Source organism: Lycorma delicatula, chromosome 1 (genome assembly GCF_047948215.1).
Source record: "Lycorma delicatula isolate Av1 chromosome 1, ASM4794821v1, whole genome shotgun sequence".
Classification (NCBI taxonomy): Eukaryota; Metazoa; Arthropoda; class Insecta; order Hemiptera; family Fulgoridae; genus Lycorma; species Lycorma delicatula.
Window position 1 is genome coordinate 76097107 of NC_134455.1, and position 26966 is coordinate 76124072.

Sequence of the window (26966 nt, forward strand, 5' to 3'; positions counted from 1 at the left end):
AATATCTATATCTGTCCAAAAAGAAAGTGCTCTTTCACCACAATAATCTGGGAAGTGCACACACGTCTTGGGTTGGTGAAAAAAATCCTTGACTACATAGCTACAAGTCTCCTAACGATTACTTTCTTCTCCCAAACCTGAAGAAATAGCTCACTGTATTTATTAAATACTGTTAATCAAAATTATATTATAATTACAAACAAGTCAAAGGATTATTTACATTCAATAACTAAAAATTGTAATACTATCATACTGACTCAAGAAAAAAGGGTGCAATATATATATATATATATATATATATAAAATCCTTATTAAATAATAATCAGACTATTATCCTGACCCTGCTCAATGGATAATTAATTAGAAAACAAGTGATTTTTATTAAGTACAAAAGCTTATTTATGATGATAACCTTCAAATGTCAAAATACCATGATCACAGAATGTGGATCTGCATGATTTCCAAGAAACCTAAAAATATTCTAACAACCCAATAAAGCAGCAAACTGTAGGAATTACTAAATTAGAATGTAAATTTTTTTACAAAAACCTGAATTATGAGGTTGAATAAGTATTCTAACAGTATTGGAACTAACATTAACAGATTAACTTCCAACAAACCAGAAAATTTTTTTTTCCACCTATAAACATCACAAAAATGTTTTCTTTTTAAGAAATAAAGGACTCATTTTTTCAGCTAATAGTGGTGTTTTTGCTACTAAAATAATGACTATAATAATAATATACACTACAATAAATAACCACTAAAACAAGAGTGCATTTTTTATTTTAATTTATACATAAAAACTGACTAACAAAAAATGTAAACAGAAAAGTTGGAATCTTTTTGCGCACAGTACCTTAGATGAGCCTGTTAGGTCCATTTCATGAGTTAAACAAAAATCATATTTAACTTTTCCTAAGTTCAAAACAACCGGTGAGGCTTATTAACACGCAACTAGGGTTAGAAGGAAAAAAATTATTTGAAAAATGATCCAACCCCTGTAATATAACTGTAGAAGTACAAAATTGTTAATAATCGGTAATCTAACAACCTATGAACAACTAAAGTTACTATTTATCAGTTGCTAAGGTGGTTGAATAAGATTGAATAAACTCACAACAGCGTACTCGTTGCTATTAAAAATAAAAACGAAATACTTCACACTTACCGAACTATCGATAAAGCGCTTCGATAAGTGAAAATTATCAGCTGCTGATGTGAAAATTTTAAATTAAATATATCAAATTTGTTTTTCCATCTCTCAGTGAACAGATTTACATTGAATAAAATCCATTTAAACGACTTGTATTTATAATTGTCTGTCTCCGTAATTAAACTCTTGATTTATATCCCGAGAATACTTATTCAAAAATGAAAATAAAGTTCTGCTTCGTTTAATTTTGTACTTAATGCTGATAAATGTTTGTCAAACTTTTTTATCGCTAATCATCAATGATGTGAAGATAGCTGATAACTGGAAATTTAAAGACAATACACAGAGGGTTTCAAAATGGTGGGCTGGCTATACTTTTTCGTATTCAACTGTAAAACTAAACAAAAAATATCCTTAGGAAAAACGGCAGTTTCTCTTTCGTTATCCCGCTGTCAGCCATTTTGTTATTTTTATATAAAAATTTATATCTCAAGTTCCGATAGAGGAATCACATCAATATTTGGTAAGTCTATATAATAAAGCTTTAAAATTAGAAAAAATTCAGGACTTAAATACCTTCGCTAATTACAAAATGGCAGCCATGTTTATTTTCAATCCGTTATATCTCCATAAATTTAAGTTTCATCAAAATGTATGTTATTTGCTAAAATATTAAGTCTTTTATTTTTTAAATCGGTTGTTAAATAGCCGAATTATGGCAGAAAATCGATGTTGTAATTTTGTGTCTGTTTTCATGTCCTTCACTTTATGTTCAATTCGATTAAATAATTAATTGTTCATATTTATTGTTAACTGTAATATTGTAAATTAGTATTAAATTAAGTAATAATTTTCTCACAATAATAGAGCTAATATTAAAAATATAAAACAACTATCTGTGATAATCTTACGTTAATTATTGTAGAAAATTAAGTATACTTTTTTTAAAATAAACAGTTAACAATTGTTAAAAGTTATAAGAGATGTTCAAAGTGTCCACCATTAGAAATTACATTACATTTTTCTAATACATTAGAATTAATGTATTAAAATTTAAATTAGATTTTTCTGAGAGATTGTCTTAACCGTTCAAAAATTCTAGTATTCAATTTTTTTGAAATCCACTTTGGATCCTTTGTTGAAGATTCTCGGTGTTGATACTAGAGTTGAATAAACAATATGTTTCAAAGGACCCCATAGGAAGAGTCAAGAGAGTTAAGTCAGGTGATCAGGCACTGACACTCCGCAGCCTAAACACTTTTCATGGAAAGTTTCATGCAGAAAATCTGATACCGACTGACTGAAATGTGCTGGAGCTCCATCGAAGTGAAATATATATATTTTACTTAATATATATATATGCATATTTCCTCTTAATTTTAGTAGTAGATCTTCAAAAAAATATGGAAGATTTTCGGTCAAATGAGCAAGATAATTTTCTCCATTTAAATGATTTGGTAATATGATAGGACCCAAAAGGTGGTAATTAAAAATACCTGCCCATATTTTCAGGGAAAATCTTTGTTGATGGCTACTTTGGAAGGTACCATGAGGATCTTCGTCGCTCCAAATACACTGGTTGTGATAGTTTTGAACACTATTCCTTGAAAGAAGCTTCATTTTTACAATGTTAACATAATCAGCAGAAATAATCGCTGTGTAAAATTATTCAAAAGTGAAAAATTAATATCAATTGTTTTGTAATATTCAATTTTATAGTGAGAAAATTATTACTTAATCTGACACTAATATACAATACTGGAATTAAAATAATTTAAAAAATAATATTTAATCGAATTGAACGTAAAGAGGAAGACATGAAAACAAACACAAAATTACATCAATTTTCTGCCATAATTCGGCTACTTGATAACCGATTTAAAAAAAAATTAAATGTCATTTTTTTCAAAATAAAAAACAATATTTTAGCATATAACATACATTTTGATGAAACTTATATTTATGGAGATATAACACTGATAAATAAAAATGGCCGCCATTTTTTAATTTGAGAAGGTATTTAAGTACTGATTTTTTTCTAATTTTAAAACTTTATTACAAAGACGCTTACCAAATATTAATGTGATTCCTCTATCGGAACTTGAGATATAAATTTTTATATATATAAATAACAAAATGGCGGGCAGTGGGAGAATGAAAAAGAAATTGCCATTTTTCCTAAGGATATTTTTTGTTTAGTTTTACAAGTAGAATCCGAAAAGGTATAGCCAGCCCAACATTTTAGATACACTCTGTATAGATGATTCCAAATATCACGACTATTTCACAGGAGATGATTCTACAGACAAAAGTAAGAAAAATCTCGTATAAACATAGGTCAGAAAACGATTCGTTAGAGAGGTCAATCGCGAAACATTTAGCCCTGCTTTCTTCTGCTCCCTCTGTAAATTAAACCATGCTAAAATTCTTGGGTTACAAATCGAGGGGTAAATTTTACCTAAGAAACTGAATGAATGAAAGTGGTCCCAAACCTCTATCCCATTTAGGTTTTAAAAAAACGGGTTAAAACACGTTGTTTTGTCGGAATGTACACTTTTTTAGGGTTGGAGTAAAATAACTTTGTTAATTTACCAATAAAAAATTCTAGTTAACTTTATAGAGAATTTAACTCTAAGAAAATTGAAGTAAATAACGTTTATTAAAATTAAACCCAGATATGAGAAGTTCAACTTTAATTAGAAACAAAACACACAAACTGGATCGGTAAAGTGATACGATTTTTAATTGAAAAATTTACGTACAAATGCTAAAAATTATAAAAATAAATTTGAAAGACATCCTTCTAAAACATATTAAAAACTTTTATTTTTTTCATAGGTTGGCAATAACATCTGATTAACTGTTAGGTTTAGGGCCTAATACAGCGTGGCCCAGAGAAACAGGAAAATTTTAAACAATTAGAAAAAGTGAAGTAAAGTTAACCTTTATTTGATATTGAAAATATATAATATAAGAGTGTTAATTTCAATATACGTTATTTTTTTAAAATTACTTGACTTAAATGTTGTCCATTTTTGCATACACATTCAGTAAGTAGATTCTGAAAATTTTGCACAGCATGGTGCAATCTGTTCTCTTGGATGTTGGCAATTACTCCTTCAATCTGTGTTTTGAGCTGGGCAAGGTTTCTTGGTCTAGTCTGATACACAATGCTCTTCAAAAAAATAAACAAAGCCTCCCTTTTTTTGCTCCCCTTAAAAAGAAGTCACAGATTGAAAGCTCTGGAGACTGGGGTGACCAAGCGATGTTAGCAATCCTTGAAATTATGTGTTCCTCAAACAAATGTTTCACTGCTGCCGTAGACTGTCGAGCAGTATGTGAGGTGTCTCCGTCATGTTGAAACCAGGTTTGTTGAAGGTCAAGATTTGGAAGATAATGGAGCCTAGGAGTGAAAAATATCTCTAGTTTGTCGACATAATGTTGAACCATCTCAGGGACAGCAGAGCCCCATTCATCTTCAAAGAAGTAAGGGCCTGTCACTCCCAATGACACGTAACTGACTCCATGCAGTAAGTTTAGCACTGTATAATGGATGCTGGTAAAGCTGAGCAGGGTTTGTTTGTGTCCAGTATTGGAAGTACTGCATATTCACACATCCACTTAGGTAAAAATGAGCTTCATGTGGCATCCAAAGATTTTCAATAAAATAAACATTCTCATTGATTTTAGATAATAGTTTTTCATAAAACTGCAGATGCAATGAATACAAAATCGTTCGATTTCAGTTCTTGGACAATTTCAATTTTGTAAGGATGAAATTTTAGGTTATGAAGTATTCTTTGCACACTCCGAAGACCAAACTCCAATGACGAGGCAATTTTCCTCACCGAACGATGAGGCCTCCTTACCACTACAGGTTTCATGGCACAATGTTTTCTGGCATATGTACAAACAACACTCATCCACTAGGTATTTTTTTCAAAGCTGAACCAATCTCTTCAAAGTTACGAAGCCAAGTTTTGATTGTGTGTGAAGAAGGAACTTGACCACAGGGCAGGATCTCATAGTGTCACCGAAACACTCTTTGTGCAGCTGTCACACTGTTACCATGTTGGTAACAGTCTAACGTCTTTCTCCCACTTATGGTACACCTACAGGACTGCTTAACATCAAATTCAGAATCTCCCGTTTTTCTGCACCATTCTGTATCTGTCAACTTTACGTTAAAGCCTGAAGTAAACATTTAGATTCCCCCCCGAGGGGAGAAGATCCCGCCTTGTAGCGTGTCTGGTTGCTACACCACCCCCTCCGTTCCTTGCCAGTTGTGGCTTTAACGGAGGTGCCGAGCAAGGCAGTATGAGCCGGGTATATACAAAATTTTCCGACATCTACTGCGTGCCTGATTTAGTTTCTAACGTAATAATAGTACAGAAACAGAAGCCTATTGCTCAGTATTTTTTAAAACATTTAATGTTTATTAAATTAATAAAAAGTTATAAATTGTTAAATATACATGCTAATATAAAAACAAAATACCATCTTTTGTTCTACCATTACAGCAATAATTGTCATATGCAGTTAATAGTTATACAAAGGTTTATACAAATGGTTTAATTAAATGATAAGCATAAATAGGTTTGTAAATAATTTGTTAAGTACTTTACGTAAACCCTGAAATACCAAATTGAATTTCAAATACTTGCACTAACACACAGTACGTTTGTTTACCCACAATGCTTAAAGTATGCATTAAGATGCTTAAAGTAGCAAATAATAAGAACATTATGAAATTAGGAAACTGAAATTAGTATAATATTTTCAATAATAGTGCATTGTTTACATTGCTGTAGACCTAACATGTTTATAATTACATAATAATAACTAATAATGTGATAATCTGAGATTAATAACAGACGTAAGTAATGATTAATGTTCTTATTGTGTGGTAGCTATTTTTAAAAGTGATGTGTCATTTTTGTCCACCAGGTGGATTTCATCAACCGGTTGAAAGGGTGAGTGTGAGTATGTGTGTTGTGTATTTACACGCACTACACACATGCAGATGGTTTACTTCAGGCCTCAACATAAAGTACACAGAAAATAGCATTTGAGTATTTATTTGAGCGGTGTTTGTGCTATTACTGTTCAGTCAGTCATTCACAAAGGGTGATAGCACAAATCTGTTTTCATTTGGATAGTTGACGGATATGTTGTTAATTTCTGGTAAAGAAAATAAAAATGGTTTGGCTGCTGTGCATGAATACCAAGAATATTATCCAGATCAAAGAGTACTGGATCTTGAAACATTTGAGCCTTTGGAGAGATGAGTTCGAGAAACAGGTATGCTTAAACCACAACGATTCAATGCTGGTCGTGAACGTTTAGTGAGAAATGCCAATTCCAAAGAAGCAATATTGAATGTGGTACAATCATCTCCTACCTCAAGCACTGGAATGTTGTCACATGTTTCACAGTCAAGTGTGTGGCAAACGTTATGGGAGCAACAATTATACCTATTCCATACACCACTTGTACAAGAATCATCATTATCATCTATCAGGTGGTTTATTACCACCTGATTTTCATAAATGGATGCAATTCTGTCAGTGGTTAATTAGTAAATGTGAACATCATCCTGATTTCCTGAGTAATATTCTAATTACCGATGATTCCTGTTTTACAAGAAATGGCATTGTAAATTGTCGAAATACTCACGCAGGCAGAAGAAAATCCCCATAGATCTGCTTCAAGTCATTTCCAGTGAACTTTTTCATTTAATGTGTTGTATGGTTTTGTTGATTATCACAGACCCTTCTTTCTTACCACCAAGACTTACTGGAGAGCGGTTTATTTTTTTCAAACAAATCTGATGGAACTCTTGGAAGATACTCAACTTGCAGATAGAGTGTAGATGTGGTTTTTCAGCGATGGCGTACATGCTCATTACTGTCGTGATGAGATGAATCATTTAAATAACTCATTTAGTAAGTCATGGATTGCTCGAAACGGACTAGTAAAATGACCACTTCGATCTCTCGCCTTAATAATGCTTCTTTGGAATTGGATGAAGTCGTTAGTCTACTCCGTTTGTATTAGCACAAAAGAAGAATTGAGACATCGTATAACAGAAGCTGGAGCTACTTATAGGAATAATAATGATCCTATAGACGTGCCCGGCTAACGTGGATTTGCCGAGCTGAACTGTGCATTGAACAGAATGGTGACGCCATTGAGCAACTGATTTGAAGAAATGTTTGCAGCTTTATCAAGTAGCCATTTTGATATTTAATAATTTTTAGAAAAAAAAAACCAAAAAGTATGTGATTTTCATTTCTTAAATCTATTTTTTTATTCATTTTTATATGTTATTGATAAGTCTTCTATTTGTTTTCATTTATATTATGTTGTTCAAAATTGATTAAAATTGTTCTGTTTAAAATCCTATCACTTTTCCAATCCAGTTTATGTGTTTTGTTTCTGATTAGTTGAACTCAAATTTGTGTTTAATTTTAATGAACGTTATTTACATCAATTTTCTCAGAATTAAATTCTCTACAAAGTTAATTAGAAATTTTTATTTTTTATTGATAAATTAACAAATTTATTTTATTCCAAACCTAAAAAAGTGTATTTTCCGACAAAAAGTTTTTGTGTTTTATCTCGTTTTTCTTAAAACCTAGGAGAGATAGAAGTTGGGACCCTTTTATCCAATTTATTAGATAAAAAAACATAAGGAAGCACCAAATTTACTCCTTGATTTGTTCCGCAAGAACTTTAGTACAGTTTAATTTCACAGAAGGAGGAGAAAGCAAAGCAAATATTTCACGTGCCGAAACTCTGTAACAAACCGTTTACTAATCTACGTTTATATAACTTTTTTCTTATTACATGACTGCCCAAAAAGGAGTGTAAAGAATTTAGGGTATATGTTTGTCTTTTGCACCGTAGCAGCTCAAAGGCTTAACCGATATATGACCTCCGTTGGAATCCTTAGGTTACCGGGAGTAAAAAAAATTATACTGTATACAAAATTGTCACCTGCACGGTCTTTAATTATCCTATATTAAAGAGCAATGTTTTTTGTCCATCATGTTTTTTTAATATTTATTTTTTGCTATAGAATCATCTCTCAAGTGATTGCCGTGCAATTTGGAATCAGTCTGTATAATTGGAAAACCTAGCGTTAGGAGCAAGTCTAGCCTAAGATTTCATAAAAACGTCTTAAAGTTAGTTAAGCCTAAATTTTTATGACAAAAATGTGTTACTTTAAAAGAAAATTAATTCATTTCAGCACAAATTTGCTGTCATGATTAAATTTTGCATGTTAATAAGACATTCAGTGTGAGAGAGAAATACAGATAAGAAAGGAATGTACTCACTCTCGGGAATAAGTCCATCTGTAACCCTATCATACATATTAAGTCTTCTGGCTCTAACAGCAGGAGTCTGTTTTCTCTTTGAAGTGTAAGGCCCGTTATCTGATTCCCGTTAATTACCAGATTCACACCTGAATTTCATAGTCAGAAGATAAGAACAACAGGAATAGGAACACCGGGGATCCAGTCAGCGGGATTTGCAGTTGGTGCCTGTAACAATGGAATCGAAGCAACAAATTCAATACTTTCTGAAAGTAAAAGTTAAATCAAGCACTGATTTAACATAACTTAAATATTTTTATCCTGCATTTAAAAATTTTCAATTAGTAACCGGTGAATTTACTCTTTGACCTTATTTAACCATTTAAATTTTTTGCATAACAGAAATGAAAATAAAATTATAAAAATGAACTCTATATATATATTAAGTGCTATAACGTATCGGTTCCTGATAGTCTGACGCGATTCGATAAAAAACAAAACAAAAAATAGATAGCCATTCTCAAGAATAACATACATCCCATGCCAGGCTTATTAGAGAAAGTGAGAAGTGACGTTGTTTCCCTTTTTGCTGAGCAGAGTAAACGTTTGCGTATCAGTATGCCAACCACACTAAAATGAAAATAATAATCAGCCTTCTGTACCTACGACTCCTTTCATTTCACCGACGTAATGAATGTGCAGTAATCATCACTACTCTCGGAAACAGTAACGCAAATCTGTTCTATGTTGATAATTATACTGAAAATGTTTTTGATTTTTATAAGTTATTAAAAAGCCTCAGATATTTCACTGTGAACTTCTGCCATAAGTTAGATTAATAACGATTAAAGTTGACAGAAAAATGTAAAATATATTAGGATTTACTTATACTACGATTTCATTGTTCTAAAATACATAATACAAAATTTATACCTTCTGTAATTTAATCTTCGTTGCTTCATTTTCTTAACGATCTTTTAAACCGTTCATATTGATTCATCACGCGGATATATCCATAACCAACAATAATTTTAACTAGTGAGCCAAGTAGGCGAGGTTGAAAATTAGCAATTCATTATATACTGTTGTGAAAAAATGTCTTTAGGCGTAGCGTCTCAGGAAAATTATTTAGCTTTAAAGCAGTCATGTTCAGACAAAAATCTTGCTAGCGAATGGGCCCAGATTGAAGAACTGTACAATAAAAAGTAAGTAAAGGAACGAAACAATGGGGGTTACACTTCGTTTTGAGGTTATCTCTTGACTAATTTATTTTTAATATTTTTTTGAATTTTCTACTCGTATCATCAGAAAAAATTGTGAGTGATTTCCTGTTTGGTTCTGACCTAATCAATAATCAAATTGTATAACACAAAAATGACCGTTTCTGTATTTACATTCATACTGTAATGTATTGTATTTGATTCATTTTGCACCATTATTATGTAAGGATGAATAATACAATTATAAAATAATATTGGATTACATTATTTGTAGTATATACTCCATATAAAGTGGTGGATTGTAGTAATCCACGCCCTGTTTACAATCTAGAGTAAAGAAAGAAATAAATCCTGAAAAGAACTTTTTGAATCATTTTCAGGTATTAAGAAAATGAGTTGTTATTTTATAAAGGTCATTTTATAAATTTCATTTTGTTGTACTAATGTATGAATAATGTGCTGTATTTTCTTGTAAAACAGTTTAAATATATGAGAACGATTGTTGATACTGTAAAATTTTATTTTTGCCCAATTGATGGTTTGAAAAGATATTATTAGTATATATTTTTCTTTTATATAAACTTAAGTTTTATTTTTTATTGTTCTGTATAAGATATAAAATAGTTATCTTTAAATTTTTACTGTTTTGGATACATTTCTTTTGTGTATGTTTATAATCACATTTTACTACTTTGGAGCAAGTTTGAGTTTATAGTTTTCCTTGGTCTTAACATCTTAAGTGCTATAAGAAGGCATTTATTTATAGAGACACATTTTAATCAATCTGCTGTAGATTCATCAGCCATTTCATTTTCTCATTAATAAATATATATTTTTTAATTAGTATATTACAGTCTAAATTAACACCATGTTGGTTATAGAAGGATGTCGTACAAAAATATCACATAATTATTTACACATTAAAATAGAATTGATGAACAGCTGTAAAACTTTCTAAAAACTACAGTTTTTAGAAAACCTGTTTGTAATAATAACAGTAACACAGTCATATAACATCAAGCCATCTTTGGATTCATGAACTCAGTACATACATACATTAATGTGATTAATGGCGTGGTTATTTACACTAATAATAATGAAAATAAATTAGAAAGGATAAATTAGGAATAAATTTTTGTTACTTATGTATTAGCCTGTCGACCCACAAATTGCAAATTTTTGGGTATTGTTAATATCACCCAATGTAACCATTATATTACCATTTATATTTATTTATTTTATAAATATAATTTAACCAAACTTAACCTCTCTCTTTTTCCTGTTTAGCCTCAGGTAACTACCGTGTAGATAATACTTCAGAGGATGATATGTATGAGTGTAAATGAAGTGTAGTCTTGTACATTCTCAGTTCGACTGTTCCTGAGATGTGTGGTTAATTGAAACCCATCCACCAAAGAACACCGGTATCCATGATCTAGTATTCAAATCCGTGTAAAAATAACTGGCTTTACTAGGACTTGAACGCTGGAACTCTCGGCTTCCAAATCAGCTGATCTGGGAAGACGCGTTCACCACTAGACCAACCCAGTGGGTCAACCAAACTTAACCTACACTTGCTTTACTCACTAACCTTTACTAATTAATACAGTAATGTTTTGAGTATTTAAATAATAAATTCAGTAGTTATTGCAATTATTTATTATTTAAATAATCAAAACATTACTGTTAATTAGTCGAGGTTAGCGAAACAAGCTTAGGTTAAGTTTAGTTAATTTATATCTATATTTATAAGCAATAATGCTTATATTTTCATTATATTTTTTTATTTTAGGTGAAATTTGTTAATGATTCTGTAACTTTGAAGTATTTGCAAAATTACAGGATCATTATGATTATGGTCAACTGGCTAATATACAAGTACCAAATTTTTTTGAACATTTTCAGAAAGATGCAATTAAAAAAAATATTAGCAAAAAGAAACCTACTTGTCAGTAATAAAAATGAACATAAACATGTAATATATAATATTATACATACCCATGTTAGCATTAAGAGTTATACAATTTATTTTAGTAATAATTTTTTTCTATTTACTATTTGAGTATATTTTTTACATAATTTTTGTTGATTTATTTTTCCCCAGATTGTGGCACCAGTTAACTATAAAACTGAGAGCATTTGTAAAAAATCCAAATCTGCAAAAAGGAGATGAACTGCTGCAGCTCTATCAAAATTTTATCCAGAACTTTGAAAATAAGTAAGTTTTTATTAATATTATTTAAAAAATCATTTTTACAATGACTTACCTTTTTGGTTATGGCATTACACTCGTACATAAGTAGAAACTAATCTGTGTGTGTGTGTGTGTGTGTGTGTGTGTGTATATATATAGATTATTTAGATTACATTTATTTATGTTATTAGATTATATATATATTTAGATTCTAGTATTTGGCAGCAAAATTTACATATACGCTCATAATATTCAAAATTTCAAATAGTAAACATGATTTGGATAAAATGACACATTATTAAAAGAATGTTTTTATGTAATAGATATAGAATTTAATACCAACTGAAGATGTGGGTTACTGCACAACCAGTTATTGGTTAATACTAAACCAGTTATTAATTAGCAAGTTTAACTATCTAATTACTGTTTTTTGGTGGTTTATATATATATTAATCCACTCTATATTATACTAAGCATTGTATAACTTGGCAGTGACTTTGCTGTGTTATTGAATCATCAAAAACATTGTAGAAAAAATCTAGGTAATTATTTAGAAAGATGATGTGCATTCAAAGGACAATAATCTTGGCATGTTATTAAGTTCAAAATATTAATCATCAATAAACAAGAAAAAAATATTGCTGTGCCATAGTTTTTAAATCTGACTACCTATTTTTGCAATAATAATGATAGATTTTTTTACTTTTTCATAATCTTGTGAGAAGGGAAAAAAGGCAATTATGAAACAAACATTAGTATTCTAATAACCACAGTTTTATATACTCTTTTCCAATGAAAATGACTCGGGTATTGATACAAAATCAGAAAAAGCGTCAATATGACGTTTTTCATCTGAGTTACATCCCTTGTAAGTTACTTTGTACCCTCACCAAGAATTTTGTAATTCAGTACTGCATAAGTGTAATGTATATTATTTTCAGACTAAATATTATTTACTCATATCAATTTTTAAATAATACTCAACTTATTTACTTAAATAATATGACTAAATATTATTTACTCAGCTTAAATATAATATTTAAGCATAATTAGACTAGGTTAGTGGGTGAAGCGAACATTAGGTTACGTTTGCTGATTGTAGAAGTTTGGAACTTGTTTAATTTCATTTTTGTAACTTAATGGAGTTATGTTTCATTATAATTTATCAATAATTGAGCTCAGTTGACACAAATTCCAGTGAAGTATATTTAAAAGCAAATAATAAATATTAGATTATTATGAAATAATAATCATGTCATGTCATTATTATGACATACATCATGCTGTGTAAGTAGCAAAATATTAATTTTTTCTTCTTATTTTGTAGGATTTTCAATTAATTAATAATCTTGAAAATGCTTTTATTTAATTAGTGCTAAAAATAAAATGCTGTTATTTTTATTAAATTTAAAAATATTAACAAATAAAATGACCGAAATAATAAGCATGTAAATAAATCTTTATTGCTTCTTCATAAATATGGTTTGTCTTAGTTTATATCAGTCACTGCATTGTAACATAGTATACGATTTTCTGTTGAAGATGTACTTGTCATATTGAAGATCTAGTTTTTTATGCAACATTATATGAACTAGGGTGCTTTTTTCTATAAATAATTGTTTGAGAAAACAAAAAAGTCAATGCTTGAGTTATTAATGTGAAAACATATGCTGTAATAGATCATTTTACACCTAATTTACAAGGAATTTGTAATATTCTATGATCAGTGTGATCAATATCAGCTGTATAATATTTTTTTATACCTTATATTTGCATTATTTGTAAAATTAACTATTTCTGAATTTACTAATTCTTTTAAAGTTTTAATTCTTTTATAATCTATATAAGTTACTGTTTATTATGATAACAAGTTTTAAATTTGTTAAAAATGAAAAATACACAACTGCCAAAAAAAAGAAAAACTAAAATGTCTGGTCATGCAGTGTATGACAGTGTAATGTAGAAGTGTGGAGCCCCTAAATTTCAGACCATTGCCATTAGATCTATGAAGGCTTTGTGCCAATATGACTTGGTTAAAATATTTAACTTTGATAAATGCCCACATATTATATACTTCCTATTGCCTCTATCTTGGAAATGACAATGTTCATTTTGTTTGACATATTGATTTTACTGTGTTATTTGTATATAGTATAATTTTTTTCAAATTTTTTTAATTTAAATATATCTTATGACACCTCCCGGTAACATAAGGATTCCAACAGTGATTGTTCCAATACTGTGGAACAAGCAAACAGATACATACACGTGAAATACATTATACTCCTTTTTGGGCAGTCGTATAAAAAGAAAAACATTGATAAACACAAATGTAATTTGAATATAAATCTTGATTTATATTTAGAAAAGTTGTTATTTCTTATTTTAAAATTTAATTTTTCATGTTAACTTTTTTTTCTTTGCAGAATAAATCCACTAGCTCTTGTGGAAATCATAGCTTGTATTGTACCAAAATTTGCTGATCAAAAAGAAGCTATTAAATTTCTTGAAGGCACTGAACCTAAGGTGCGAGAGAGTAATTGCGCTGTAGCCTTATGTAAAGTTCTTGAAGGACAAATTTTATTGGAGAAACTAGGTGATTTAGAAGGAACTAAGGTTTGTTAATTTGATTTTGGTGTTTTTTCACATTGAAAATATACTTAATTTATCATGGTCAATAGATCTGAAGAAGGTATTTTCTTTTTCCAGGTGTGCCACTTACCACACACACATACATGCGCGCATGCATATTTATATTTACATTAGATTTCTATTATAGTAATTATTCAAATAAAAGAATTACTAATTTTTCTAAAATATGAAAAAAAATTTCTTTGTCAAGATGTAAAAGTTTGAAAGATAGTTGTCAAACATACTTAAGTAATTGTTGAAATATACTGAATAGTGGACAGATTAATTTAGACAGAGGTTTTTAGTTTTTATTTTCTCCTTCCTGGTAATTCATATACAATTCATAATTCTGCTGTTTGCTGTACAGTTTTAATTATTAGAGGTTGTTTAGTGGCTAGTTTATAATTTGATTCTCTGGTAACTGGAAACTTATGTTCTATGAATATTCTTACTCTGTTTAATAGAAGTATTGTAAGTCCCTTGTTTATTTATTTAATATGCATTTTCTATTATATTGTAAGTGAATTCAAAACCAAGGAAATTGCCCAAGATTGTTTCTTTGTCCCTGTACAAAAAGTGATATAAAACAAAAAGCATAAGAATACAGTGCGTAATTATTATTAATTTAAACTTTTAATTTGTTGATTGATGTAAACTTATGATTCTTTACAAGTTTAGATTGACCAAATCATCTATTTAACATATTTTTTTCAGTTTAGAAAAAAGAATTTGGTTATAAACATAAATCAACTGGAAATGAAGATTATTTTAAGAAAAAGTAAATTGAATCCACAGTTATATAAATAAAATAAATCCAAGGTAGAAGTGAAGGTGAGGCTAATGATTGAAGTGCCCACTTGAGAGAACTCAAAGTGGGCTACTAGAAGTTGGAAACAGAGCACGTAAACCACAGAAAAATTTTGACACCAGTCATGATGAAGAATAGGTTACATTGTGGACAAGTGTACAAGAATCTGTAATTGTTGAAGGAAGGCAGGTTTTTGATTTTTCAGATGACAATTTTATGTACTGGGACAGAGGAGACTTATTCTAGAAAATGATCAAACAGTTGTTATCTATCCATATACACCAATTACTGAAATTAACAGCAAAAAAATGTTTAAGGGTATTCTTATATATTAGGGAATTGGGTTTTGCACTAACACCGAAAAGAGTAATGAAAGTGATCCTCTGCATATTTTAAAGGGATAAAATACAGATACAGTAATGAAGAAATTAAGAAAAACTGTTGTTCATTGATTCACTCCATATTAAAATAAGTGAATAAACATACTAAAATTGCAACAGACAATTTCATAAGATTATAATATTGTAACGTTTGTTAGTTATGATAAATGAAGACACATGCTGTTAACGTTTTGAATGTTATGTAATTAATAAAATAAAATGTGATTTAATAAAATGTAAATAATATAGGTTAGTTATTAGTAATACATATGTATTAATATGTTTAATACATATGTTACTCTCTCATTGTTGTGCTAGTTGACTAATGACAGATGCTCCGCACAGCTGTGTGTAAACGTAGTGTTAAACTTTATGTTAAACTTATACTTCATGTTAAACTTTATGTTAAACTTTTATACTTATGCTGTATACTTTATACTGTCATCTCAAACTTAAATAAACTGTGGATCTTATTCCATATTTGCCTATTTTACTAACACATGCCTTTTAAAATAGTTTTAGTTTGGTTTGATTTTCTATTATTGTACAGATGAATATTTCTTCTGACAGGCCTATAAAATTTGTTGAAATCAGTTAGTTGGTCTTGGTTTATAGCTAAAGGCAGATAGATCGTTCCTAAAAAGAATTTTTTTTTTTTTTATACAGGTGCCCTGATTTGTAATTTAGTTGTATGTGATAATGATAAGAGTACTTTTTTAAAATATTTATACTGCAGTTGTATAAGAAAAAGTACAAACAAGTTCACTGTTTTACAAAAGTTACTAATTGTTTGTTTGTTTTAATGCAATGGCTAGACTTCATATTTCAACCTCAACGTGTTTTGTTTTTCAAAACAGGTCATTATTACTTGTGTATGTTCTGTAGTTAATTGGTAATAAGAGCAAGGAATCCAAATTAAAATATTCATTTATCATTTAGTTCATAAGTTTCATTATTAATCAGTATCTTTTTTCTATCTTGTTAATGTTTCTTTCATATTTATCAGTAATTTAAAAGGAAAGTTAACTTAAGACATTATTATAGTCACTTAAGAATTTTTAGAATGTCTTAAATTTTTATGTATTACTTCTAATTTGTATTTAGTTTTAAAGATCAGATGTGAAGTACCTCTTTTATTTTATTGTAATTAGTTCAGCAATATTAGATGGAGTTCGATAGTATAAGAAAAAAATGTACTTATTATTTGAAACTTAAGATGCATATGAAAACTTTTGAAAAACATCTTTAATTTTTGCTGAAAATTGGTTGAAATAAATCCATTTTTTTAGCTCATTCCTTTTTTTGGTCTTTCAGGTACTGCAAAATATCTTTTAAAATTGTATAAAAAAATAAATAAATTAGGTATATATAAGAAATATATTATTTTATATGTATATTTTGCTTATTTCTTAGAAAGTTTTTATCATAACCTGTTGAATTCTGGTAGTTTTAGTAACTTATAATTTTTTATGTTACTGCTTGCATCTTATGGCAATTGGCCAAATTATAATAAAAGATGCAAAAAAAGTTCATGAAAAGTCGATATTGCTTAATAACTTCTAAAATTTACATGAAGAAGAAGGTGTGTATGAATGTATAAAAGTAAGGATAGTTTTTTCACTCCTTGCTTCTTGTGCTAGAATAAACTACAGCTAGATGATTTGTCTAATCTTACCTATTGTATAATAAAGTCATTGCTGGTCTTCCATATTTATGCTCTGACTGTGTACTGTTGTTATTTTATAAGGATTGAAAGTTTGTAAATCTTAAAATAATTAATGAAATTAAACATTTTATTACTATTGCTCTAAATAAAAACTGGGATGTTAAAGAAATAACTTTGGTAATTCTTTCTTATCTGCATCATCAGGTTTCTACTGTAATGTATAGATTTAATTAGAATATAAACTATATATTATATGTGAGTATGTATGTTTGTTACAGCGTATTATTGATGATGTTGAAAAAATTTTGGATAATGAAGATGGTATAACACCTGTCCATGGTAGGCATTACCAACTTTCCAGCCAGTACTACCGGCAACTTGGTAAACATGCTGACTATTATACAGCAGCACTGAGGTGTGTATATTAATTATTATATTATTATTGCATAATGATGTTCTGCTGTTATTAAACATAAATTGTAATGGATTTATTGTAATTAAGATTACAATTTATACCAAATGCATTACACCCAAATAAAATTAAAGTCCAAATAAAAGAAATCTAGAGAGAAAAGTTGAGAATTAAAATTATTTAATTTCATAACGTAGGTAAAATTAAGAGATGTGCTGTATTGTTGTTTATAAAATATTTTTCTTTATACTTGTTTGTTTCAAAATTATTAGTTTCCAATTTGTAAGACAAGTTACATATCAGCATTTATTCTTTTCTTGCTATTAATCCATTTACAGCCGAAGATGCATTGACGCACATAAATAAATTTGATTTGTTATAGACATAAAATGTACAATATATTAAACTTCCTCAGGTGTTTATAATATAACAATTTTATCCCTGTCATATCACTTATCAAATTGTTTAGAATAAAACAATCTGTAGGGGATGTGTTGTCTAAGATAAGGGATTGCTTTGTCCTTCTTAAAAATGTACTACAAACGGTATTTTTCTGTTCTATGTACTGCAACCAAGTAGAATGATGAAGTATATTTATTGCTCCACACTGGAATGATGTATACTTCGAGATGTAGTGTCTAATATTTTGTGATAAATGTGTGCTGTAAACCTCAAATGAAAAACTTTATTATCTGCACTAGATCTGAACTGGGACACATGATAGTGGGATTGTCGTGAAGTACATAAATTGATAATGTATAAAACCTAAAATAATGGTACAGCAAACTACAGCAGATATCATATACAAGAATACATTAATTAAATTCTAACTTTAGATTCATTATTAAAAGAAATGAGGTAAGGAATAAATAAAGAAGTAATAATAAAACCATAAGTATCAAACAACTAAAAAAGTTAATGTCTGTCAAAAATATTATAAATGTACAAAATATGTGTTGTGTAATTGACAAACTATTAATTTAATAATTAGTAGGTTGTTAGTATAAACAAACTAGTGTAATTCACTTAAAAACTTCTGACTATCTTTGGATTTGGCAAAATTATGTCTAATCAATGATTACATTGATTTAGCCTTTCTATACTTTTGATGAATGGATTCAGCCTGGTGTTATCAAACCACTTAAATAGATGATGTTTCTTAGAGTATACATATGGAATTCAAACATGTAATATTGTTAATGTAACCAGAAATAGGATCATTAATACATTTTTGGACAAAAAAAGTTGTTATATAACGAATTTGGAGGGTAAGCAGTGAAAGCTTTGTACAAAATCTCACAATTTTCCCTTTTTGAATAAAATCACGTAGTAAGGTGTAGAATAGTCTCATCTGGACTGATACAATACAAAAAAAGTATATAGCTCTTCTCACAATTGCAAACTGTCACAGTGTTCAAAAAACAACAACATATATGTGTAATGTATATATCGAATATATGTTAAAAATGCTGTATGTAAAAAAGAAAATGTTTTACTGAGAATTTATTTAATTCTTTTGCATATTTACAGTATTCTAGAATGGATATAATATAAAAGAAGTTCTTTCTATCATTCATTTCTTTTTTTTTCAGTGAATTTGCTTGATCTCTGGTGGTATTTTGTTGGAGTTTGAATAAGATATGGGATTATGCATACATTTGTTTGTAGAATGTCTTTAAGACTGTAATTTTCTTTAAAACATGTAAAGAAAATTATTGCTTTAATTTTTTAAAAACATATTTTCTTTAAAACATTCTAACTTTTCTATCATACATTAGTAAATTGTTCTTTTCATGTAAACTGATCAGTCAACAGATATGACTTGTTATTTTTCTTTTTCCAAAATATGCACTCTAAATTAAGAACTAATGGAGAGATTTTTTATGTTTTATGCTACTATTTATTAATTTTTTTTCAGATATCTTGGTTGTATTGATGTTAATGATTTAAGTGTGGAAGAACAAGTTCAACATGCTTTCTTCTTGGGTCTTGCTGCTTTGATTGGTGAAGGAGTTTACAATCTTGGTGAATTGGTATGTTTATAGAAATGTCTTTAAAAAAAGATTTATCTGTAACCTGTTCTTATTGGTCATGTAGTCATGTAAAAACATTTAACTGTCTTATCATCCAATAACCTACTTACTTTTTTGGATGAGCTTGTTTCTTTTAAATTCACGAAGCCCTCTATTTTTTTATAAGTCCCAGTTGTTGCTAATGCATGCATCTTCTTTGTACAATTCTATTTGCAGGATGTTTTACATGAATAGTTATAATTTTACATGATTGGAAAAACTGATGTGAGATGGGAAATAAAAGATATACTGTATTGGAAGAATTCTTAGTGCATTATAATCATTTTGATGTAATGAATAGCAAAATTGTGATACCTACTAAATTCATTAAGCATTGGAATATTTATTTAATTTTTAATCGAGTTAGATTTAAAAATTGCTTATTATTTAAAATAAAATAATTTTGCTAATGTGTTTTATTATTCATTGGTACTAGTCCTCTATGTATATGTGTTTACTGTCACTTTTGTACATTTATATATGATTTTGGTTGCTTATTCTATAAAATTTATCTATTAAGATGTGTTTTATCTTAAAAAGGTAATTTAAAAGGATTTTTCCAATTATTTGGAAAAAATAATTGGAAAAAATATAATTTGAAAAATAATAATGTAATTTCTTACATTAATTAATTAATGTAAGAAATAAAATGACTTAAAATTAATAAATTAAAAATATTAAAAAAGGTAATTATTTTTTCAGTATAAACTTTACTAAAATTATATTATTATTTTGTTGATTTTGTAAGGTTTCTTTTTAAGTCAGTAAAAATTATAGTGTTTTGTATTTTTAGAAATTATTTTTATGGTAAAATTAGTAAGTGATGGTTTAAAGTAGATACTTGTTAAAATTAAGGAATTGTATATTTGTACTTTAAAAAAAAAATCTGATGTGGACACCACATGACTATTAAATTACATATACACATTTTTAAAAGTTCATAAAATTTAATATCACTAATTAACTTCTGATTTTTTCATATTTTTTTTTTATTGTTATTATTAAATTATTATTTATTGTTTTTCATGATCACAATACTTCTTTTACTTCGTACAAGGAAGTAAAAATTATTAGAAATTTTTTTTTGCCTTTTTTTAAAGATAATCCTTTGAAAATATTATTCTTTACCTTTTAAGACTTCCCTGGTAAATGTAGATCAAAAAGAGATTTTTCCTTCTCCCATAAAAAATGAAAAAAAAGTTTCTTTTAATTTATTTTTAAATTGCACATATTAATTATATATATATATATATATATTATATATATATATATATATATATATATATATATTTGTTTATGAAAACCATTTCAAGAATTCAGGGGATGATACCCCCACATTGAAATAAAACATAAAACTAACTATATTAGCATATGTTTGGAAACACTTAGTTTACCTGCTATCTGTAATTTTGTATTTTTAACTGTTTTAAAATGGGAGTCTTTTATTATGAAAAACAAAAAAAAATTGTCATCATTATTAAGAATGAGATGTGATCTCTTGTTATTCAATACGCCTATCACACTTATTGTAATTCATTTTTTATACACATAAGATATTGCATACAGAAAGTTCTAGAATCATATTTTATCTTTATGAGGGTGACTGAAACATAATGTACAGTTGTTTATAATTTGCAAATAAACAAGTGTCGTTTAAAAGTACGTTTTATTTTCTATAAAAACTTAATTTATTTTTCCATGTAGTCACCATTTACAGTGACAAGTCTCTTCCAATGACGAACCAGTTTTCTCATTCTGCTGGTAGTCTTATCTTGATTCATGACTTCATGGAGTTCCCATAATTTCATCATCTATGGTGAAACGAATACCCTTAATATTCCTCTTTAATTGAGTAAAGAAGTGAAAATGGTAGGGAGCTAAATCTAGTGAGTAGGAGGATGTGGAATAGATTAAAATTTTAATTTCTCAAGAGCCGTGGCTCTTTCAAAGAGCATGGCAATTAGTTGCACATGATGCGTTTGGCCGAGCATCGTGTGTTGGAAAATTATTGGATTGGTTCAGTGGATAATTGAACATGATACACATGTCTTCTGAGTTGTTTATTATCTATTTATAAGAATTTACAATTGACCTAGTTTCCAGGTAGTCAGTCATACTTGTTTGTAATCTCAGAACAATTTTAAGAGGATTTTTTACAGAGGGTTTTGCTTCAAATTTTTTTGATTGTGGGAAATCATAGTGGTGGTATTCCATGGTCTGCAATTTTTCTTCTGGGTTGTAATGAATATACCCAGTGTTTACGTCTTCTGTCACAACATTCTTTTCGTTGTTTGTTTTATTCTGTGAGTTTGCATGACACCCACTGTCAGATTTTATGGTAGCCCTGCAATAATATTCTGCTTGTGTATTGATGTAGCATTTATACTTGACTCTATAACAATGGCTACAGATAGAAAATGAGAAGACATAGTTGAATGAGTTTTACAATGTTTGTAATGGGGAAATAAAACTACAAATTGGCAGCACCTGTTGCTCTCCCATTACATTTCAATGTTCATTATATTTCAGCTACCCATTGTAGTGTAAAAAATTAACTTTTTATTTTAATATTTAAATAACATTTTTTAAATTGAAAGTGAAAAGAAAATATGAATATGAAAATCTTAATAATTAATCATATGGGTAAGTGCCGTTAGCTATTTTTTGTTAAAAGTGTTCTATTTATTTTAGTCTTGTATTATAATTCTGGATTTTATAATTTACTGATACATATGTAGATTTAAAAAAATTACTGGAATTACTTTTTCAGCTGGCTCACTCCGTTTTGGACTCGCTGAAATCAACATCAAATGTATGGCTTGTTGATTTGTTAAAAGCATTTAATTCTGGTGATATAGCAAAGTTTGATAAGATGAAACCCCAGTGGGAAACTGTCCCTGATTTAGCTAAACATCAATTTAAGCTTCGTCAAAAGATTTATCTTCTTTGTCTAATGGAGGTTAGTGATGTGTTTAAATTTAGTTACTTATGTTTCACTATAAGATACATTTAACATAACTGTGATACCCTACTTTTGTGTTGATTCTAATAGAAAAATAGACATAAAACTTATAACTTTACAAATTTGTAACTCCTGCTGATATACTCATTCATTTATTCTGATGTCAACACAGATAAAATATCGCTAATATGATATTGGTAGTTTTACCAATATCATGTAAAATAGTAATTTTGAAATAAGAGAATTATCCAGAAATAATTATAATAAATTATGAAATAAATCAGAATTAAAAATAAAAGCTATTTGAATTACGACAAAACTATTTGTTTTTCTTCTATTATTATCATTATTATTTCAAAAACTAATGTCACTAGTTTTTCTATTCCATCATTACAGAAATTCATTACTGGGTTTGCGAGACAGTCATTGATAACACATTATTTTTTTACCTCGCTCTACTTATCAGTAGTTTTTCTATTCCATTGTTGGAGAAGTCCAGTACTGGTTTTGTTAACCAGTTTTTGATAGCATGTCTTTTTTACCTCATTACTTGTAAGTGACAAAATCAGTGAAATAGAGTCTCAGTAATCAGGTTCATTATTAAACAAAACATATGCTATTATTATTAAAAAAAAAAAAAACAAGAACTTTGTGAACACCAAATGTTTCATTATGTATAGAATCAGTAGTGTTGAATAATTATCTTAATTACTAACTTTAAAGTTTACAATAAACTAAAAGTAAACAACTAAAACAAATAAATCTAAGAAAATATAATGAATTATAAATAGTATGTAAATAAATCAGTTTTATAATATATATCTATATATATGTACATAAATATATTTTTTTTAATTAAAATTTTAAGAAATAGTGTTTATAGGGTTATGTTTATCTTCAGGAGAAACATCAGTTTTTTAACACTGCTTAATAAGCATATTTGTTGTTTTGAATCTGTTGTAAACTTTAAAAAAGTTGCATCAACAGAGGTAATAATTTATATTAAAAAATGAATTATGTAATGGTGTTTATCTGGTGATCCAGGAAAAAACAGGTAGATAATATTTGTATTTTATATGTTGTTGGTTACCTTTTATAATTTCTATTCTAGGAAAAGTAGTAGTTTACTGTAGATGTTGTTAAAGATCGTTCAGTCATATTCAGATTGCATTAAGTTATAAAGGATTTTCTGAACCCAACAAATAAAGTTTCAAATTTGTATTTCTACCTATATTTATTGTATATTTAAAATGATATTTCTAAAACTGTACAATGTGATATTTTCTTTTCCACATTTAAAAAAAATTAAAATCTCTCCTATCTACTTTATTTAGAAATATTTTTTTCTTAAAATTTGTTTTTAGAATGTTGTTTATTAGCAACACAAGTGTTATTTTCAGTGGTGGTCACTGTAACAATACCGTATTAGATTAGATGTTAATGATTAACTCAAAATATTTCTAAATCTCAATATGAAGTATATGCAGTAAATATGTCACAATATCTAGTATATATGATCATTATCATTTGTTGTCCTTAAATTTTTCATTTAATTATATTACTATATCACATTTAATTAATAATATTCACTGTATTTAATAATTGAAGTTACTGCTATTTAATTTTATCAAAATTATTTGTTTTCTGGTGTTCCCCAGTTTATTAGTTTAAATAGTTGTAGGTCACCAATTTGTGGATCATTTTGTAAAACTATCTGGTGCTCAATTAATCTATTAATCTGTGAATTAGCTTCATTACAAATTTTTAATTTTTATTAGATGTTATTTTTTGTTACCTTTTTTTTGTACTGTTCTGAAAAGGTTATCTTAATTTAAAAAAAAAGCTGTTTATTGTATGCTACATATCTTCAAAGTGTTCTGTAATTATGAGAGATCTATTTTGTGTGTCCAAAGCACACTTTATTCATGGTATGAAAACATTGAAATGCTTTCATTTTCCAATGTTTAAAAGTTTAATTTTTTAAGCTATTCTCATCTTACTTCTTTTTCTTTATTGAATTTTATTACTTTTTTGTAGATGACATTCAAGAGACCTGCAAATGATAGATTGCTTACATTTGAAGAGATTTCAAAAGAAACTGGGTTGGCTATTGATGAAGTTGAGTTACTGGTAATGAAAGCATTTGCTCAAGGACTTGTAAAAGGATCTATTGACCAAGTCGCTGGAAATGTTCACATGACTTGGGTTCAACCTAGAGTCCTTGATAAAAATCAGGTAATAAACAAATACTAAAAAGGTATACTCTAAATTAGCACATAAGATTTTATATCATAAAACCTTTTTCTCAAGTAGTAAAATTATTGATGATTACATTTACAACATTATATTTTTAACCAGCAAATTATTATGTAATTATAATAAAACTTTTTTTAATTTTAATTTTTTCATATGTTTACAGATTTCTTCGATGGTTCAGCGACTTAATTTATGGTGTAGAGAAGTGAAATCAATGGAATCATTGCTTGAAGAAAGAAGTCATGAATTTCTTATCAATTAATTAAATCTTTATTAAATTTTTTTATATAATATTGTAATTATGTTCTTAAATATAAAAAAATTGTTTAATTTAATTGGACAATCTATTTTTTACATCCTCCTTCTGTTATTTTGGTAAAAGTGGTATCTGATATGCTAGAAATATCCAATAAGTGTTTTTTTTTAATTTTATATTTAAACAAAGCTTTTGGAATCCTATATTATGAATAATTAATTACTCTTATATTTTTCTACTATTATTATTATTTACAGTTTCAGGTACATATCTAGGTTTATAATTAATTAATGGTACAATAAGATTTGTTATACTTTAACAGTTTTGATCTATTCTCCAGTTTTATCATGTTTTGTTTTATATTATTAAATAATTATGGCTTAAAGTCCTACATTATAGACAGTTTAAATTTAGCATTTTTTTATTTAGCTTGAATTTATTTTTACCTTTTGCCACCATTTATTTAGCATTTGGCACCAAAACCCAACACCAATTACAGTCAAAAATTACAAACAAAGATTTAACAAATAAGCTACTGATTCTGGAGTCGCCATCAGGAAATCTTCAGGATTCCCTTCATAAGCTGTCCTAGGGCGAACGTCTGTGATGTGTTTAACAGTTTGATTTTCACCATAATTTTTATTAAAACAATTGAAATTCCAAACATTTAAAGAGGAGTCTCATCATTTTCACACATTTCTGGGATTTGAAGCCGTGTACTTCATGAGTGAGAAGTAAAAAAATTGGATTCCCAGTTTGATTTGAACCTAGTTTTTTCTTAATTCTTTTATGATTTTACTCATATTAGTGGAATTTTCCTTAACTGCTTAATTTAGTCCATCAATGCTAATTTATTCTCGTATTGTTTATTTCTTTGATTAAAGTTTTTTATTAATAATGATAGCACTATTAACACTGTTACCATCTTGTAATGGCTTATGTAATATAATGTCTGAGCAGTGTTATAATTGCAGTTTTTCTTTTTTTAACATTCTTACTGTGTGTAAAGTTCTTTTATGTTTTGTGTGAAAAAAATGATTTTTTTTTAAATATGGCTGATAAGTATATTGTAGAAATAGATGTAACTTTTGTCGGTTTTTATTTGTATGATACAAGCTTTTTCAACAGTTGTTTTATTTTCCTTTGCAGTTAGCTACTTATTTTTGAAATATTTGTTTTGTTTTTTTAAAGTATTTGGATATAGGCATTTGTTACCATACATGATTGTATTAGTTTTTATTTTTAACAAAAGTAGTTAATTTATTTAGAAATTTATTTTATAATGTATGTTAAAATTGCGTGCCTGTGAATGTGTATGTGAAGAGATAATGAGTTAATAAAAAGATTATTTACCTTTATTAAAAAAATATTCAATGTAACATAATTGTAAAAATAACAAGACAAAAAATAAAACAGTTAAAATTTATGTAAAGGTTCAGTGCAGCTGCTCATTTGATAGTTAATATGAAGATAATTTTCGAGGTTTCTGTAAATTTTATTCATTTACTAAATTAATTAATTTTTAAAAAAATAAAAACTGGTTCAGTATTTAGGAAATATAAATACAGAGATGTATTTATAATGCTTATAAGAAGAAAAGTATATTTAAATTTTTTTATTTGGCCAGGAATGCA

The 26966-nt window shown here is 28.0% G+C and overlaps 1 protein-coding gene across 1 annotated transcript; it reads left to right on the forward strand.

The window, feature by feature from the left end:
• Nucleotides 1-9481: 9481 nt before the first annotated feature.
• Rpn9 (regulatory particle non-ATPase 9) lies at nucleotides 9482-25411 on the forward strand. The gene is made up of 8 exons (XM_075356768.1): nucleotides 9482-9680; nucleotides 11800-11913; nucleotides 14316-14505; nucleotides 17653-17789; nucleotides 19705-19819; nucleotides 22629-22817; nucleotides 24858-25055; nucleotides 25240-25411. The coding sequence occupies exons 1-8, from the start codon at nucleotides 9571-9573 to the stop codon at nucleotides 25336-25338; spliced, it is 1152 nt and encodes a 383-aa protein (XP_075212883.1). The 5' UTR covers nucleotides 9482-9570; the 3' UTR covers nucleotides 25339-25411.
• Nucleotides 25412-26966: the final 1555 nt, after the last annotated feature.